The 15,172-nt window shown below is 34.9% G+C and overlaps 1 protein-coding gene across 1 annotated transcript; it reads left to right on the forward strand.

Moving 5' to 3' along the window:
• The first annotated feature begins 518 nt into the window (after positions 1-518).
• Positions 519-12,237, forward strand: LOC141667743 (nudix hydrolase 14, chloroplastic). The gene is made up of 7 exons (XM_074474352.1): positions 519-815; positions 10,019-10,124; positions 10,357-10,434; positions 10,698-10,790; positions 10,908-11,000; positions 11,292-11,390; positions 11,893-12,237. Exons 1-7 carry the CDS (start codon positions 598-600, stop codon positions 12,127-12,129), a joined length of 924 nt encoding a protein of 307 aa, XP_074330453.1. The 5' UTR covers positions 519-597; the 3' UTR covers positions 12,130-12,237.
• Positions 12,238-15,172: the final 2,935 nt, after the last annotated feature.

Here is a 15,172-nt window from a genome sequence, read left to right on the forward strand (position 1 = left end):
GATAATAATGGTAAATCAGATAATCATGTAATAGTAATTTTGAAATTATGGATTGATATGGCCTGTAACAAAGAAAGAAGAAAAGATAATAATTATCAAGGAAAGTAGTAATGATTTTTGAATTTGAATTAGTATAAGCATGAATTTTGGATCTGTAATTGATTTGGTATAGTAACAGATGTGAGAAAATCATGCAAATCTTTCCTTAGATAAGATGTTTAAATTTTAAAATTCAAAAAAATTCCATGTTTAGTGTTTTGATGGGTAAAAAAATGGATAAACTTATAGAGGTATATCCATAGATATATAGATTTTATACTTAATATGGGTCATGGGTAAATTTATTTACCCATTGGGTAAATTTTGTGGATATATCCATGGATCTAGTGATTTTATACTTAATATGAGTTATGAGTACCCATTTGGAAAATGGGTAAATTAAGGAATAGTCATTAAGAATATATAGATTTATAATATATGAAACATACAATATTAATTTAGGAATAAAAGAAAAAGAAAAAGAACGATACAATACTCTCTATTTAACTCTTTGTTAGAAACTCGGAGGGTGTCCACGTGTCGGTACACAAGCGGGACATGACTACGGCGCTTCATGCTTCGATGTTTAACCTGAGACTACTATCATCTTCTTTCCCAATTTCAATTTATAATACAAGGTGCAAAATTAGGGCTTTTTGTTCAAAAATGTCTACCGACTCATCTCCTAAACTCACTCACTCCATCAACTTGCCTGCTCGCTCCGGCGAACCTCTTCAAGTACTTGCCGCTCCCGGCGTCTCCGAGTCTGATTTCAGGTCACTCATTTTATTTTCTTGGCGTTTCTTTATACTTTATACTTTTTATATTTTATTTGTTAATGCTTAATGAAAATTAGGATTATCCTCATTTATGTAATTGCCGTATTGTTGCACTTGTGCATTATTAGAGAACTCTTTATTTGAAAAACTAAAGAGGATTGCCCTCTCTCTCAATGTTAAGAGTCCAGTTCTTACGCTAATTGAGTTCAAATTCTTATTATATTGGAGTTGAAATATGAATAAAATATAAATAAAGAGCAATTATAAAGAGTTTTGTTGGAATTGACACAAAAGTCAATGTAATAATCAATATACCAGCTATTCAAGCTCTTAAATTGAAATTTAAGGAATGTGAGCAAAATTTGTGCTCCAACAATCTCCTAGCGGTTCCTTAAATCACTAAGATCACTAATTTATTACTTATTTTTAAGTAGGAACCCCCGCTTTTTAAGAATCCATTAACTAATATTTCATTACAAAAACTTAAGAGCTAGCTATTCAAGGTCTTAAAATGAATTTAAAGAAATGAGATCAAAATTGGTGCTCGAACAATCTCCTAGTCACTTCTTATGTCACTAATAGCTTCACCTTACTAGTTATTTTCAACTAGCATCCTTTTCTTTTTAAGAATCCTTTAAACATTATTTTATAATAAAACATGAGCTACATCATCGTTTTCCCACTTAATTCAATGAAAAGAATGAATTGTTACTATTAAATTATTAGATAAGGAATGAATATAAGGAGAATTGTTGGACGCAAAGTTCTTCATCTATGTCTTAAATCACTAATCTATGTCCTAATCACTAAGAGCTAATATTTTATAATATATATAAGGAATGAGTTAAGAGGTTGTATTTTCTGGAGACTAGCTATTTATGCTCTTAACTTGAAATTTAAGGAATGGGAGTAAAAAAGGTCTCCAACAATCTTTTAGTGGATCCTTAGATTACTAATATTATCATTCCACTAGTTAATTTATAAGGTACATCCTTATCTTTTAAGGATGTCTTAACTAATATTTTATAATATAATTTGAAAACCACTACTTTTCTTTTTGTTTACATTATATAATTAAGTAGACCAATGCGATATTAAATAAGGGATGTGTATAAAAAGTATTGTTGGAGATAAAGCTAGTTATTTATATCTTATAAATAACTAAGAGCCAACATTTTAAAATTTATTTAAGGAGCCGACTAAGATATGTTGGACTTGCTCCTCCTCAATCCTCTTTGATCACTTTAAGAGCATCAAGACTTTCTTAGAGCAACTCCAAGTGTTGCTTGACAAAATCCTAAAGAAGCTACTATTATATGGGCTCTTTAGTCATTTAAGATGACTAAACTCCAATAGTCCTCCCCAACTAATCTTTGTCTCGCTTTAAAATGGTTATGTGTACTATACTACAATTCTGCTTGGAGGGAGATGGTGACCACATTATAGAGGGAAACTAATATATGCTAATATAAAATTAGTTTCAGAAGAATTATGTACTCCTCTGAGGAAAGTTTTGAAGCTCTTAAATTTGTAGGGAGGGGGAGAGTTGATTCTTGTGTTATTTTTGTCAAAATTTGACTTAAGAGGCACTTGGAATTGCTCCTGAATCACTCCCAAATATTATATAGAAATTGACTCGTAGCAATTTAATGTGTATTCATCTGCTACAATATATCTTGTGTAGTTTTATATTATAAAAAAGATGCATAGATAGAAGTACAAAATAAGTGGATAGAGATAGGCGATATTTGTCTAATTAATTTATTGTATAATATTAGTTAAGAGTGTCAGTAGCTCTTAAAATTTTGGAGGGGGTTTTTAATGTAATGTTTTTGAATTTTTAATAGGTAGTTAAAGCATCTCCAAGTAACTCTTTATTTAAGCTCTTAACTCAAATTATAAAAAATAGAGTGAAAATGCAACTTCAACAGGCTCTTAGTGGCATCTCAAATCAGTAAGAGCCTTTTTTTAATTCTTTATTATTAAGAGCCATATCTCACTATTAACTTGTATTTTATAATAAAATAATCTCTCCACTTACTTTCTTTCTCGTATTATTTTGTTCTTTTGCAACTTTAATATACTTTTAACTATAAAATAATAGATAAAGAGCGGGTTTAAAGAATTTTGTTAGAGATACCTTATCTTACCAAGAGATAATATTTTATATTATTTATGAAAAGTGGGTTAGAGTCGGTTGGAGATGCTCGAGTTTCTTCGAGAAATAAAATTTGTTTACCTCCTCCGTGTTTAAGTTGAGAGCGAAGAAGCATCTCCACCAAACTCCTGAATCAACTCCCATGTCAAAATATGGAGAGAATACGCTAAAATTTAACATCGACCATCTCTTAATGGTTTCTCAAATTTTTAAGAGTCAACATTTTCTCCTCATACTTGAGACTCTCTTCTCTCTCTCATAGAGCATCTTCAAGAGACTTAAATCACTCCTAAGTATAATATATTCTATTGGCCCTTAGCAATATAATCTATGTACATTCATCTTCAACAAAATCTTTATATTCACTTCTTATTTATTTTTAAATTATTAGAAACAACTTGAACTCGTGAAATAAAAAAGAAAGGTGGGAAGAGAGAGAAGATACGTCTTATTAATTTAATATTGGCTCTTGGAATCGAGGAGAGAGAAGACACTCTACCAAAGAGTCTCTGAGAGTCATTCGGAGCTCTAATTTAAGCATTCCTCTCTGTATTGTAGCTTAAGAGCACATTTGGAAAGACTTTTAATTTTTATTAGTATATATTACTTTTCACAACTTTGTACTTATATTCTATTTTTTTATCCAATTATTTTTAAAGTGTTTAATAATAAAAATTAATTAGGTTACAAAATAAAAGTTTTTTGTAGACAAAAAAATATGATATTATCTGAAATAGTTAAGATTCAATATATATATATATTTTAAATGTAATGAGAGTGTTTGGGATGCTTTTACCATAGTGAAGCTTAATAAAAAGCCACATTGACACTGCAGGCACCATATATTCATAGTAACAGTAGTCTTTGGTTATAAATATGAGAGACATTACTTTTATGAACTATATACGAGCAAAAAATAGTTGGAGGAGGGTTGTTGAAGTGAGAAGACATATTTTTATTTTAAATGAATAGGAGCTCATTTTTTTACGAGGATAGTGTTAGCCATTAAGTAACTCTTGGAGATGCTCTAAGAGTCTCTGCATGACTCTTAACTTATTATTGTTAATATACTATTCATTTTTTTCAAGTTATTCTTTACTTGTACCTATTTGAATTTAAATCTTCGATGTGCCCTAAAGATTGATCTACACAAGGCCTTGGACTCTCTTGATTGGAACTTCCTTATGACAGCTATGCTGAGGATGGGCTTCCCTCAAACCTTCCTTAACTGGGTTTATGCCTGCATTTCTTCTCCTATGTACTCGGTTAAAATCAATGGAACGTTACATGGCTTCTTTAAGGCAAGAAAGGTCTTAGACAAGGGGACCCCATTTCCTCTTATCTTTTTGCCATTGCTATGAATGTTCTCTCAGCTTTGCTTGCTAAGACCCTTACTCATTTTCAATTTCAATGAAAATGTAAGCCCCTAAAGCTCACACACCTTTTTTATGCGGATGATGTGCTACTGTTCACTCGTGGAGATGAGACCTCTATTACCCATGCTATGCAGTGCCTTGCACTCTTCTCTTCTTGGGGTGGTTTGCATGCTAGTGTTAACAAAAGCACAGTGTTCTTTGGTGGTTGTTCCGAAGATTTTATTCGCTGGTTTGATTGCACCTATGCAATGCCTCATGGTCATGGCGAACTCCCGGTGCGTTTCTTGGGAGTGCCACTTATTTCTACCAAACTCTCTTACAACAACTGCATGCCTTTACTAGACAAGATCACATCCAAGATTAATTCCTGGGTTAATCTTGTTTTGTTCTTGGCTGGGCGTGCACAACTCATCAAAGTGGTCCTCTCGGAAATTCCGAATTTTTGGTCTAAGCATTTCCTGTTGCCTAGTTCTGTTCATGCAAGAATTCAAAGTATTTTTACTAGATTTCTTTGGAAAGGTGATTTAAATTCCAAAGGAGGGGCTAAAGTTGCTTGGGCCCAATTGTGCATGCCTGTCGAAGAAGGTGGAGTTGGTCTTAAAAATTCAAAGGAGTGGAATAAAGCTCAGCTTCTTGGCCACTTATGCAAAGTTATAGCTAAGGTACCCTCTCTCTGGGCCTTATGGATTAATTCTACTGCTCTAAAAAATGCTCAATTTTGGACTCTCAAAGAACCCACAGACTACTCTTGGATTTGGCGTAAAGTGCTTCAGCTTTGACGTCAATTTATTCAATATCATATTGGAAATGGCCAAAGGACCTCTCTATGGTTTGATACTTGGTGGAATACCTGCCGTGCCTCTCACCCTCAAGTAGGATCCTCTTCGAATGCTCTTGTGCACTCTCTTATTGTCTCGGAAAATTGGTGTCTACCGGTGCCTTTGACCTTGCACGTTAGTCCAATGCTTGTGGCCTGACTGCGTGATTTTTCCCCGACTCATGTTAATCTCAATACTTCAGACTTTATCACTTGGAATGGTACCTTGCTTTCAAAAGTTAAAACTTGGCATTTTTGGGACTCAATTCGTAGAAGGCTCCCAGAGTCCCAGTCCCCTAGTCCCCTGGCACTCATTTGTTTGGAACAAGTTGACTCATGGGTGTAATCCAGCCGAGCCGAGCCGAATATTGCCAGGCTCGGCTCGAGCTCGATTAAAATAGTTCGGGCTCGAGCTTGAGCTCGACCGAACCTTTAATTTCAAGTTCGAAACTCGGCTCATAATAAGTTCGGTAGGCTCGAGTTCGGCTCGAAAGCTCGAATTAATTTACTAAATATTAACAAAAATTCGAAATATGATTGGTTCGACTCGAGTTCGGCTCGAGTTCGACTCGATAAAAATAAATATTATATAAAAAATATTAAATATTTACATAAAAATATATTTATAATAAAAAATAATAAAGGCTCGATAAGGCTCGCGAACCTTACGAGCCGAATAATTTGAAGCTCGAGCTCAGCTCGGCTAAAAATTAGAAAAGCTCGAGCTCGAGCTCGGCTCGATTATTTTCGAGCCGAATTCGAATTTTTTCGACTCGAGTAGCTCACGAACAGTTTGGTTCGTTGACACCCCTAAGTTGACTGTTACTCGTTACACTTACAATGAATGGCTGCTTCTTTTTAACAGACTCTACAACTTTGACAGATTGGCATCTTTTGGTATATTGCCTTCTTTGTGCAGGGGCCCTTGAGGGGGCCTTGAGAACTGCTTTCACTTATTCTATGCTTGCCCATATAGCAACTCTATTCTCCATCACCTAGCTGCTCACCTTGGTACCACTCTTCCTGGGATGATATTACCACTTGGCTTCAGCTCCTCATACACGGGGCCTCTATTCAATATCGTCCTCACCAGCAACGGGCGCTTCTTGCAGCCCAAGTTTTTGCCTATCATATTTGGAGGGAGCGTAATGCACGCCTGCACAACAAGAGCATCATGCAGCCTACCCAAGTTTTTGATAATATTCTAACTGATATTTGTACTAAATTGCATAGCTCTACCTGGTATCAATCTTCCTGTATAGATGCCCATGCTTAGGACTGTATTGTTTATTTTGTTCTTTCTATTTGCAATCTGCCTAATTTATAGATTGCTCATAGATAGTCCCCTCTAGGGCATGTCCTAGAGCCGGGGTCAATCCCTGTAATTCTTTGTTCTTTTATATTATATGCATTTAGCAAAAAAAAAAATCTTTGTTATAGTAGAGTTGAAATATAAATAACATATGAATGAAAAGCAACAATAGAGTATTGTTGGAGTTTACACATCAAACAATGTAATAACTAAGAGTTTGATTATTTATTTATATTATTATAAAGTGCAAACTAGAAGACTCTCAGAGATGCTCTTAATGGAAGATAGTATAGTTGTAAAAGCTTAGCGAAATATGGGTTGATTTTAATCATTATTCATAAAAAAATAAATCCAGCCAAGTTGTTTAGTTCTCCATATAATGATTGGTCCGTTAAACGAGGGTTAAATATAAGAATTAATTTGGTAGCTTATCTAAGAAAATTTAATGTTATTCATATGTGTCTTGTAATATTTACTTCCTTCGTACCACCCAATTCTTTACATTGGGGGACGAGGACTTGGCACGCACTTTAAAGCTCTTACAAAATATAGTTGACTAATTTTTTTTAATTTTTTTTCTTCTAAATAAAAATATAATATTCAAATTTTTATACAAAAAATGAAAAATTTAAATATAAAATTATGGAACTAAACTTATAGTTGCCTTAAAATGCGTGCCGAGCATGAGAAAATAATTGTAAAAAATGAGTGGAACGGTGAGAGTATTAAATAACTACTTAAATAGTAAATTTCTAATTTGATTAGCCTAATTTACGGGGAATTTTTTTTTATGCATAACCCAAATGGTTAAGATCCTTTTAGCGATTAGTACAAGAGATGATAGGTCTACAAACTACGGCTCTATGTGTGGGTTATTAGGATAGGTGTGATATATACTGCAATTACACAAACTAAGCTATGGGTCGTCACCAATGGTCTTGCTGGTAGAATAAGGTTCATGTAATAAATTGTATCCGGTCATAGGGTGCTCATTGGCGTGATTATAGGATGTTGGTTAAGTCAAAGTAGTCATGCTGCCCTAACAAGCTATAGTAATAACACTTCCACGTTGCTGCAACTGTATAGATGTGATGCTGAAACTGTGGAAGTGATTGATGAAATTGTAATGTCAACCAAGCATGTTGAAGACACGAATATGTGAAATCAGTTGAACGATGATAATGTGATTGTACCAGATTTTTTAAGTTGCAGGGATTATTATTAGGGTTTCTGATGAAGAATTTTATGTGGAGCACGTTCACTTGTTCAAGAAAAGCAAGTGTTTGATAATGACATCATTCTGGTTGAGCATATCGACTTAATCATTTTTTTTGTCACGACCGACTTCATCATTTTGGAATACTTGATTGCCTCATTCACTTGCTAGTCAGTTTTCAGAGTTCTTTGCTCCTCACCCATATATGAAGAAGAGCATAAATGCCATCTTGGTTCCATCTCAGTCTTTGACTTCTACAAAACTCGTGGTCGATTTTTCTTCGACTAGGGGAATGATAAGAAATGGAAATGGGGATTATTCATATATATTATTAATTAGTTTATATTTTTGTAGTTTAGAGAAAATTAAAACTATTTGTATAAATGTTTTATGTGTGGGGCTAGTAGTTATCAATACGTAGTAGGTTGTAAATAAGCCTGATTGTTAATGGGTCTTAGTACAATTATATTTTTAAGTTTCCATTCCATATAGAAGTGATTCTAATCCATCACATATTATGGCGGGCTTGATTTTTTAAATAATATTAAATTGTTGAATTGATTCCCATAAATTTATGGATGGGGATCCATAATCTTGTCTCTTATATGATTTATGATTGGAAAACTGTTGGGGTAGTAATTTTTTCGCAGTTTAACCACCCAAGTTTATGTTATTCTTATTTATATATCAATATCATATGTTTTATAATTTGTCCTGCATAATTATGTTTCAAAGTTTGTATATATGATTATGCTTGAGATTTGAAAACAGTCCAAGTAAATTTTCACAAGTTTATTTCTTTAAAGTTCCGTGTGTTGAAGTATGGGGATGAAAGGTACCGTCATCACTAGGAGATGGTGGGTGCCAATATAAGAGGATGAAGAGGTAATCCGTCTGAGGGGTTTCCTCGGGTGGCTACCTCACGTTATTAGGTGATGATGGAATGAATGACATATTGTAGATAAGATTGATATATTACATAATAATAAGAACTACGGATTGATAAGTGTAAAATGTAAGGATCACAACTGATAATGCTCAGTCCGCCATATGCCCTCCTCTGATCCTCGTCGGCCGGTCGTGATGCGGTGAAGTTGCCAAAGTGGGCTCCTGCAAAACAATACCGGCGGGGAGCGGATGCCTCGTGGCACCTCCGGCGTGAGATTGAGAACGGGGTCTCGGAGAAGAAAAATAAAGCAGAGAGAGTGTATCTCTGTGTATATAGGTGTGTGTATAAAATTGAAGTTAGCCCAACACTCTAATCTTTAGTCTATTTATAGGCCAAGGATTAGGGTTTTGGGGTGTTACCTCGTAATCTGGACCGTTCCTTTGCAGTACAACAGGACGTGTGCAGCGCGCAGATCAGTGCGAGGCGCCGAATGGCGAACACGTGTAAGCATCCTCTTGGCATGCGGAAAGCGCGTGTGGAAAGCTTGGAAAGCTGCAGATGCAATGTGCTAGATGGAATGTGGTGATAGTGTGACAGGTAATCATTCTCGTTATAATTTGGAGTACGTGGCAGAATATTCGCTCTGCCATGTCAGGCTTTTGCAGGAGCAGTGACACATGTCTTTGTTATAAATGGTTTGGTAAGTCTGCGGTTGATTCCTTCTCCGATATGTATTATGCTGTCTGGATGCTCTATGACATCCGGATAGATTGAGTAGTCCGGACTTACTATGTCGTCCGGATCATGTGGATCGTTTACTTGTAACCCTTCCCAGGTCTGTACTCTGTACCATTCTTCAGCCTTTTGGGCTTGAATATTCTGTAGCCTATCAACAACCTAACAAAAAGATTCGTATGTAATAATTTATAATGTGAAACTAAACAAGTCCAACTAATATGTGGGGAATTACAACTTACAAAGGAAATATAATTCCTTATAACATAATCCGACGGACTAAGGCCCGTAAATAAGTTGGCTTATGATTAATAAATTACTCAATTTTTTTAATCTATTAGGCCCACATAAATGCATGGATACATACACTATTTTCTCTACACTAAAAGTATTTAAATAAATTAATGAAATGTACGATCTGAGTTATACCATCAGCGTGGATTTTTAGGACACCGGCCAATAACAGGTATATAAAACTATAAATAATACCTTAATTAGCTCAAATTAAAAATGTTTGCTTCATTGCTTGAATGTGGATTACATACATGAGTCATGACAGTTGGAAATACATGTACTTGGTCTGAAGAATTGCTGTTGTAATATGTAAATATAGTCATTGTTTAAAAATCTGTTTAAATTCTTTACTACTGGATATCTGTGCTATTGAATTATTTTTAAGCTCTATTTTGCGATGCAGGAATGCTATTGAGTCCTCTTTGTTTCAGCAGTGGCTTAAGAATATCCAAACAGAATCTGGGCTGCTCGTAAATGGGGACATGTCCTTGAAAGAAGTACTTATCCAGGTAATATTTCATGGAGTTATAAACGACTAGTTTGCATGAATTGTAACCTCTATGAGTTTTCTTTAAAACAATAAGGATACTCTGCCATGCATTTGCTCTGTTGATTTGGATATTATGGTTCTTGCGAGGTTATATTATCGTGCTTATTATAAGAGATTCTGTCATGCAATAGCTGTTCTTTTTCACACGATATCATATTTCAGTTATTAACCTGTGCCGAAAATTTAAATAGGGAGTGGATATGTTCGGAAAGCGTGTTGGCTTTCTCAAATTCAAAGCAGATATTATCGACAAGGAAACAGGAAGTAAGGTATTATATTAGCTAGATGATGTATGAATTTCTTGCATGCACAAACAGAGTTTCTCTCTACTGTTAGTGGTATGGTAGGGCATCTGAACAGAACTTATTAATTTGATCGATGGCCTAATTTGCAGTATGCCTGCTTTTTATTAATATGCATTTTTTTTGTATTATTTCAAATGGCTGGAAGTTAATCTACATGTTTTATGACAAAATGTGGGGCTCAGATGGGTGATATCTGTCCTTTTGAATTTGCATTTAAATGCGGTTAGGTTCCAGGTATTGTGTTTGCGCGAGGGCCAGCTGTTGCAGTGCTAATCCTTTTGGACTCAGAAGGCAAGACGTATGCTGTGCTCACAGAGCAGGTTTTTTTAATTACGTAGAATTGTGCATCTAGATGTAGATGCTAAAGAAGAAATAGATTTTACAAAAATGACATGTCAGCTGTTTGATATACTAACTGGACCTCTAATACGCGAAAGGTTAGGGTCCCCGTTGGAAAACTTATTTTGGAGTTGCCAGCTGGAATGTTGGACGATGATAAGGGTGATGTCGTTGGGACAGCCGTTCGGGAGGTCAGTACCTTTCTAATGTTTCAACTGCACAGTTTTTATTATCTTTATCAGATTTTGATGGTTTCTTTCACTGCAAGTTTAATTCAATTGAGTTGTCTTCAATGGATTACAACCTTGTGATATGCTTTATACTGCGTACATAGTCAATTTCTTTGACGGAATTACTGATTGGTTATCTTGTGTAAATTAACCTGATTACTTTGTATATAATTAATTTCCATCATAAGATCGATGGTAGAAGCAGCAACATAACAGGTAAATGTCTAATAATGTTTTTCTGATCTATGATAGGTTGAGGAGGAGACTGGGATACAGTTGAATCTGGATGACATGGTTGACCTCACTTCCTTCCTGGATTCATCAACCGGTTGCACAGTTTTTCCTTCCCCGGTATGTAATCATTACATAATCATGCAGGAGGCATAACTTAATATCCGGTGTTATATTGTTTCATGTTAATCACTTTAATTATAAAGAAGAGTTTATAACACAATACATATTGCAATATAGTAGAAATACATAATAAAATTAACTTTAGAAATTGTAGGCATGCCATTTTGAACCAATGACTAGTTAATGCGAAACCTATCTGGCAATATATGAAGTGGTACCTCTCTCTATATTCCAAAAATACTAGACCTCTGTGAGTCTGTAACTGTGTTCATGCAATTTACTATATCGGTGTCTACAATTATTATTAGCTACATGGTAACAAGGATAATACAGTAGAAGTTAAAACTATACGTTAACACTTTATATTTTCATGTTCTAGAAACAGTTATATTAACCTATCCAATCTAGGTAATAAGGCAGGTTCTATGTTTTTGTCTCGCTGTTTCTTGTTTACATACAAAAGTTTGATGCTCATTGATAGAGTGTTTTGCATTTCCAGGGTGGGTGCGATGAAGGAATTAGTTTGTTTCTGTACAGAGGAAATGTAAGTAAAGAGACTATTACACAGCTCCAAGGAAAAACGACCGGGCTTCGGGAACACGGTGAGTTGATCAAGGTGCATGTTGTTCCCTATGAGAAACTTTGGCGCAGTACAGCTGATGCAAAAGCTCTTATGGCAATTGCCCTTTATGAGATGAGCAAGAAAGAAGGATTGCTGCCTCCTCTAAGAAGCTGACTTGTACTCTATGCATGACCCTATTCTAGATTGCTGATGACTTTCTTGTACTGTCTGTGTTACATGATGCTTATTAGTTATTAATTGATGTCTTAAGGTTGAACAAAGTTTCACAAGTTTTTTTAGGGAATTTGATTTGGGGGGGGGGGGGGGGATGGGATGGGCATGATATTTTACCAAATTATAAAGTATTGCGATGAGTTAAAATCTGTTAAAGATGTAACTATGTTTAAGTTCTGATTATACTAGCAGAAGTCGAGCAAACGAGTAGACAATGAATGAATAATTCTGATAAAACAGAGCGACATTTGTTGTCACACTTACAACTGAAGTAATTGTTTACTTAACACACTTATTTTTGATATTGCAGATATTATTGACCATTGAACAAAACTGAAACACTTATTGTCGAAAGAAAAACGTGTAGTGGAGTGATAATTTTTTTTTGATACAGTATGCCAGGGTCCTTGTGACGCCCCTTATGCATTCAGCATTTTGGGGATGGCAACTAGAGGTTTTGCCTTGTGTAGTGCTAATGCAAATCTTTCAGTTGTATCAAGTTCTTCAGGTTTCATTCCATTAGGAAGCATCCATTCGAAATGGTAAACCAAAGAGGCAATCATCAAACTCACCACCCTCTGTCCAAGAGCAATTCCAGCACACATTCTACGACCCGAACCAAATGGAAGTAATGAAAAATCTTGTCCCTTAACATCTACATCGCTATTTAAGAACCTCATAAATGGAGCCTCATTGTTTCTCCTTTTCTACTAACCTCAATAACATGCTCAACCATTTCTTGCACAACTTTTTGCCTCAAGTTGCGTAACGTGTCTAATTTATGAATGTTTGTCAAGTATATTGCTAGAACTTTTCGTAGGGTTCGCCATTGATCATTGGTAGAAAGCCACACCACAGCATAAGAAGAAGGATGCTCTAGTTTAGTTATAGCGGTTGGGACTAATCTCTGGCCATCTCGGGTGAAGATGCCACGATGCTTAACACACCACCTAGCCGAATGGACATTAAAGGGTCATATATCTTTGATAATTTTAAGAATGTTTCGTGAGGTTTGTCACCAATTTTGAAGAAGCTTCCGAAGATGGGGATGCCGATTGGGCCTGGTGGTAAGTTTCGTCGTTGAAATAACGCAAATGCGTGGAGAAATATAAAGAATATCGAAGACCAAAGAAGAATGCTAAACAACTTCATGGAAGAGTTTGTCATTTACTACTTTTCAAGTTCTATTTTTTTTTTGGGTTCCAATGTCTTAGTTTTGCATGTCCAATTTATAGGCAATTTAGACAAGTAGAGCATCTCAAGTTGCTCCTTCTTCTTACGGAGTTCTTTTAGCGGGTGTGACACACATTACCAACTTAAGTGTGAGAAATTTTGATCAGTTTAATTTTTTCATTTACATACAGTGTTGTGAAAACAACAATTAACAGATTACCGGTCCAATGATTATCGATCATGTAATCTTAAAATTAGTTAAATTACAAAAACGTAGATGCGTTTTGCCTTTTTATTATTTTTATTATTTTTTAAAACTGAAAATGCTATCTCATCTCATGTTTAGATGGCTTAAAAACGTTATGTGAGATTGAGTTTTTATTTTTTTCTTTTGTTTTTTATGCAAAACGGTTTCTCATGTTTGGTTTTAGAAGTGAAATGTAATCTCATTTTGCTTTTTTTTATACCAAAAATTCTAAATTGTGTTATATTTTCAAGATTAACACATTATTCTAAGAGATTATTTGTAATATATAATAGAAGATGTTAAAGATTACTGGAGCTAACAATGCCATTAGCATCTATGATCTGAGTAGAAGATTAATGAACAATTATTTTCAGTAATCAGTTAAGCTTGAGGTCAATCCTAAGTAAGTTGTATTGTTATCTAAATTTGTATTCTGTACTTGTAACACTTAAAGTCTGTAAAATTGCAAAGGAGAAGACTGTAATCTTTTTCCTAAAACAGTATCAAGCCTAAGGATTCTATCCGGAAGAAGATTAAGAAAATCATGCCTCAAAAGAATTTTGAAGAAGCTTGTAGTTGAATAAATCTGTTTGGAAAAAAATGTTCTAAGTCAAGATCTCTACAAGTTCCAGATTTAATGTTATAGAGAAGTCATTCGAGAACTCCAGAATGACTTATCGAGAAGTCATTTAAAATCCAGAGAGTACCGATGGATAAACAATATCTACTCGACGGACGAGTAATATCTTCTCGACGGATGAGCTATATATCTACTCGATGGATGAACAACATCTACTCGACAGATGAACAATATCTACTCGACGGATGAGTTATATATCTACTTGATAGATGAGCTATATATCTACTCAACGGATAAGCAATATCCACCGGGAGTAGAGAAGTCAGGAAAGCTACTCGAGAACTCAAGAAGATATCGACAAGTCATTCTTTCACTAGAGAACTCAGAGTTATCGACAAGTCTATATCCATTCGAGAACTCAGAGATATCTACAATTCAAGTGAAGTTATGAAGACTAGAGATCTCGATGAGCTGAAGTCCTCTACAAGCCAAACTCATTATGGAGTACTAGAGATCTCGATAAGCCTTTGTACTTATCGAGATATCAAGTGTTCTAATAATTCAAACTGGAGATCTCGAAGTACAGTCTCAAAGTACAGAATTGCAGATCAGTTTAATATCCAAGATAAACAATCAACAAACAATCCAACAGCTGGATTGACAAGTCTACAAAAAGCAGCTTGAAGTGTGTGCAAGATCAATGACAAAGATTAACTGACAGAGGAAGATTAAAGTAAACACGGGATTTTAAAGATATGCTAAGCCAGAAATATAAGATTTGCTTTTCTATAAATAGAAATGACAAGTGACAGTTTAGAAAAGTTAATAGCATGTTTATTATCCACTGTGTAAACCAGCAGTTAACTGAGCTATAAAGTTAACACTGGTCCTCTAGTTAGTTGTAACAATTTAGATCAAAGTTCTTGTAACACTCTCGAGAAGAAGCTGAGCTCTTTAACTTCGAAGAGCTTAGAAATTTTGTA

This window comes from Apium graveolens, chromosome 6 (genome assembly GCF_009905375.1).
Source record: "Apium graveolens cultivar Ventura chromosome 6, ASM990537v1, whole genome shotgun sequence".
Taxonomy (NCBI): Eukaryota; Viridiplantae; Streptophyta; class Magnoliopsida; order Apiales; family Apiaceae; genus Apium; species Apium graveolens.